Here is a 5,341-nt window from a genome sequence, read left to right as displayed (position 1 = left end):
TAAAAAGATATAAAATGAAAATGCTTTCCTAAAAGTTAAAGGATGGAAACGCTAAATGACGATAAATTACTAAACCAAAAATGGGTTTATCCTAATACTATATTTGAGCTACAAAATAGTGGAAAGGTTTGGTTAAACTCCGGAGGCAACATATACATATGTTTTGCAGGACGATAGATGCCACTATCCTACTTAACATCCACAAAGTCATGTACATATACATACATAAAGAGACATCTACATAGAGATAGATTATGTATGGATGTAAGAATGAAAAGTGTAGAGTTACATCAGCAAACCTAAGACCTGCCCTCCTAATTATCAGCATTTGCTACTTCCTGCCGATCGAAGAAAAAGCAGCAGAAGGAGAGAAAGGGGGAAAGAGAAACATACACGTCCACAGTACTACGATCCCATAAATGTGTTGTGAGCAAAAAGGGTTCGTTTCTCGTCTGATGTAGTTCGCTAAAATCAGCGCTGATTTTTATAAAGTTGAAGAGGATATCTTGAAAGTACAGTTACATAATAGTACGTACGTAGGACGTGCAAGAATTGTGTATTCATACAGACATATTATAATTATGGGTAGAGGGAAGGTGGAGTTGAAGAGGATTGAGAACAAGATCAACAGACAGGTGACTTTTTCCAAGAGGAGAAATGGACTGCTCAAGAAGGCTTGTGAACTCTCTGTCCTCTGTGATGCTGAGGTTGCTCTCATCATCTTCTCCAACAAAGGAAAGCTCTATGAGTTCTGCAGCACCTCTAGGTATGTTTTTCACTCTTTCTTGTCTTAATTAATTTGATAATTTCACACACACACACACACACACACAAATATATATATGTACACAGACTTAGAATTATTAATATTTAATTTAAAAGTTTCTTCTGTATATGTGTAATTTGTGAAGCATTTTGTGGGTTTTTCTTTTTATGGTTTATTGATTAGTTCTGAGAAAAAAGAGATTAGTAATTAATCAAGAGTCTGATAAGAGGGAAAAAGGTTTTTTTTTGTTTTCCTTCTGTCAGTAGTTTTCATTGTTTAGGTTAAAGTTTTCTTGGGTTTTTAAAGATTGCTGGAATTTTGGGTACTACAGATGTTGAGGGGATTTTGTATCTTTTGTGGTCTCGTTTTGGGCAACCTTAATGTTCTAGCTTCAAATGTATGTTTGTTTTGAATATATGATTATATGATATCCCTTTATTGGATTTGATTTCAGTAGAAGTGTTGGTGAGATCTGAGTCAGAAGTAACTTTTGTACAAGTGCTGGTACTAAAAATTGATTACATATATATGTTTAATTAGTGTGTGTATATATATATATGTAAAATTGCAACTCAAAAGCTGCAAAGCTTGATTTTCTTGGATTATGCTGTCCAAAAGGGTATCTTGATCATGATTTTTAGTGTATGTATATACGCTCCAGAAATGAGCATCTCATGATATTAGCTTTCCTTTCATGTGGAGATTATATTTCAAACATTTCATTATTAAAAAAAGTCAAAAATCAAAAGAATTCTAGTATTTAAAATGATCTGATCAAGAATTTCGTAAGTAGTGTCTCTGATGCACCTTGGCCTCTCTTCCTCTGTGATAGTAATTTTTCGTTTCTTTCTTTTTTTGAAGTAATTACTTTAGGCTTTTAATTTTGGATTTAGATGCTGCAAATATATGCATATCTTAAATAAAATTCTCTTCTTTTCTTGTCAAGATATTGGGATTTTTCTGAAATTTATTGTATCTTATAAGAAAGATGATATATATAAATATATATATATATATATAGTTTGAGAAATATATATGAAATAATTTTTCTCTAAATCTTGGCTATCTAATTTTTGAAAATTATGCTTATAAAAATATCGGGTTTTGAATCATATTTCATCTTCTATTTCATTTAACATAATCGACATGTATGCTATCTGTGCAAATATGACATCATTTATTTTTCTAAAGAAAAATTTACATATGTGACGTGTATGTATATATGAATTAAAATAAAAAAGATGCAATATGATTTGGAATAAAAAATTTAACTTGATAAAAAGTATAGTTGCTTTCCCCCCTTCACTTGTTATATATATATATATATATATATTGTATTAGAGAAAGAACATATTTAGATTTTGCAAAGATTTGATTCTTATTAGGGTTTCTTTAAGTTATATACATTCTCTACGAAAAGCTTCTTTATATAGTAAAGTATGTGCATATTGAATCTGTAATGCGACTTATTCAGAATATTTAAATGATTAATTATATGTATAAATGCAGATATGAGAGCAATAAGTCTATATAAATAGTAGCAAACATATACCTAATTTGACATATGTAAGAGACGTAAAAATATGGATGATAAGAGTAATTTTGAATGGAATACAACAAAAACTAGACAACAGAAAATACTGCAACAACAATTACGTATATGATACATTAATTATAAGCTTTTACTATATACTTACAACTTCAAATTATAAGTTATATTAATAGCTACTTAGTAGTCAAAGTAAGCTCTTTTTCCAATTTCATTGTGAAATGTACTATTCGACAAGTTTCCCTCAAGGGCGATATTATAATAAAAATCTGTTTTTATAATTATTAACCTTCGACTTGATTTCAAGATTTGCTTAATTAATAAATTAGTATATCTGTTTGCACCAAATATTTAAAATTAACATTAACGGATTAATTTTGAGGATGTTTTTACATAATGCAGCTTTTCTTAAGAACATTGGAAATTTGCTCTAGATGATCTGAGCTTGTTCTCATATGATTACTCGTATAATTATCATGCATGATCTTGTCGTTCTGTTATTCTTATCTAGAAAGTACTGACCATTGGGTTGGACACATTAACCAGTAATCGTATTTTTTCCAAGATATATATGATATGTGCAATGTTCAAGATTCTGTCCATGATATGGATGTCCAATAAACATGAAAACGTACGAGAATTATATAGAAACATAAAAAAAATAAAATTATCGGATCGAATAATTAAATGCATCATGAATTAACGTTTAGAATGGTATTTAAAGCGTTCTAGTAATTAATTAACAAACTACATAAGTAGTAACATGGTGTAATTGATTCAAAATTTGATGCGTAAAATGTTAACTCGTTTGATTCTTGTAGCTATATATGTCCGCTTTTCCTTTTAATTAATGCTTATTTATATTTATATATATACGCATGCCTTTCTTTAAATTAGCATGAGCAAGACATTGGAGAGATATCACAAGAGCAGCTACGGTCCAATTGAAGCTCACCAATCTCCCAATAATGCACAGGTACCACTACTACTATACTTCCATTTTCAATTCTGACACATAATATGTATAATTGAAACTAGGTCATACCCACGGACAATATATATATGAACATTCATTTATGGGTTTGTATTTTGATATATATATATATATATGTGTGTGTGTGTGTGTGTAATAACAATAATTAAAGGGTAATGGAATTCTTTAAGCAGAATTTACAACAATCTCAGAGGTAATCAATATGTCAGACTTCATATATATGGTTTCAATTAATTACATAAATAATTTTTTTCCAATAAAATTAAATATTCTAGGGACGTACTAATTATTTACATATATTGGAAAGTAAGAAAATTAATCATTAATATATATGCTTTACTCGATCTTTTTGATCTCAGGCACCTTTTGGGAGAAGATTTGGGAAAGTTAGGTCCGAAGGAACTTGATCAACTCGAGACTATGCTAGATACGTCTTTGAAACAAATAAGACTGAAACAGGTATTAATGTAATTTATTGTATATCTTATATCTTATTCTTTTATTAGAACCTTGATTTATCTTTGATAAAGTGATAGGGAAAATTGCAATTTTATTTTTGTAATCTAGGGAGGATGGCATTTTTTTAGTCCTGTACGAATTGATTTTCGCAATTTAGTCCTGTAACTTTATAATTTTGATAATTTTAGTCCTCTTCAACCAATTTGATCGGAAATTGTAATTTACTTGCAATTTTAATTCTGTAAATAAATTGATTAAGGACAAAAAGTGCCAATTTTTTCAAATTACAAGACTAAAAAAGTCAACATTCCCTAAGTTGCAGGACTAAAAGTGCAATTTAATTGGTCACATGCAATTTTCCGGTCAGATTGGTCGGAAAAGGATGAAAATTATCAAAGTTTTAAAGTTACAGGACTAAATTGTAAAAATCAATTTGTGAAGGACCAAAATGTTAACCCCATAAGTTATAGGACGAAAATTGTATTTTTTCCTAAAATAATATGAGGGTAATTGTATTTTTCGTCCCATAATTTTTGGATGGTCTTAATTAATATTTTAGATGCTCTATTAAAATCTGGAGTAAATGTTTTCAGACTCAACATATGTTTGAGCAGCTTTCAGGTCTTCAACAAAAGGTATGTCCTTATCTATGAGCAAATAGTTAATTTATTTTCTAAGAATGACCAAAAAATTTATGTTGACAACTAAATTTTTTGATGCTTTTAATATTCTTACAGGAAAAGAATCTGATGGAGGTTAATAGGGCTCTGAGGAGCAAGGTACGGACATCATCCCTTCAATAATCCCAAATATTGTATCATATATATATATATATTATTCCTAACAAATTGTTCATAAAACAATAAAATTCACATTTAGGAGAAACAGAAAAATCTCAAATAAACTTATTTCACAATAATTTATAAAATTATTGGATGCAGCTCGAAGAAACTAATGCAGCAATACGAGAAACCTGGCAACAAGGCGAACGGAACATGCCCTATCGACCCCTGCAGCTGGCTCAGCCTGAGGCATTTCTGGAGCCCCTTGGCTGCAATAATACAGCACAAATTCAGTATGAATAATATACGTATACACATAATTTTTTATTAATCAGAAACTGCAGCAATATATTAGAGTATGAAAACGAAAATCATTCTAATCTTTGATCACGTTGTTTGACAGGTACAGGTTGTCCGCACCGAATAATGCAGCAGAAAATGCAAAAGGGATGCTGCCCGGATGGATGCATTGACTGCATGTCCTAATATTAAATGGTCTGCTGTAATAGTTAGACAAGTTTTTATGTAAGAGAACATATAGAATAAGGTATGGTATTATTATGAGCTACCAAAAATGTTAAAAGGGGCTTTGGATATGGGTCGGAAATACCATAATAATATAGCAAGGGATCATGTTATGGTACTGAAGTTAATATGGCATAGGTACGTATGATGGTGACTGGGGATTTCATGTCTGCAAAACCTCAAAAAATGAGTGTCCAGCTATATTAATAATGTCACCTTATTTAGTTTGTTGTCCAGCATTTATATCTCCAAAGTCGTTCCCTCCC

At 30.3% G+C, this 5,341-nt stretch overlaps 1 protein-coding gene across 1 annotated transcript; it reads left to right on the top strand.

Moving 5' to 3' along the window:
* The first annotated feature begins 221 nt into the window (after nucleotides 1-221).
* On the top strand, nucleotides 222-5,295 carry LOC105180283 (developmental protein SEPALLATA 1-like). The gene is made up of 8 exons (XM_011103957.2): nucleotides 222-766; nucleotides 3,213-3,291; nucleotides 3,483-3,502; nucleotides 3,669-3,768; nucleotides 4,362-4,403; nucleotides 4,506-4,547; nucleotides 4,710-4,843; nucleotides 4,954-5,295. The coding sequence occupies exons 1-8, from the start codon at nucleotides 582-584 to the stop codon at nucleotides 5,021-5,023; spliced, it is 672 nt and encodes a 223-aa protein (XP_011102259.1). The 5' UTR covers nucleotides 222-581; the 3' UTR covers nucleotides 5,024-5,295.
* Nucleotides 5,296-5,341: the final 46 nt, after the last annotated feature.

Source organism: Sesamum indicum, unplaced genomic scaffold, assembly GCF_000512975.1.
Source record: "Sesamum indicum cultivar Zhongzhi No. 13 unplaced genomic scaffold, S_indicum_v1.0 scaffold00511, whole genome shotgun sequence".
NCBI classification, from domain to species: Eukaryota; Viridiplantae; Streptophyta; class Magnoliopsida; order Lamiales; family Pedaliaceae; genus Sesamum; species Sesamum indicum.
This window is presented reverse-complemented; position numbering and strand designations above follow the sequence as displayed.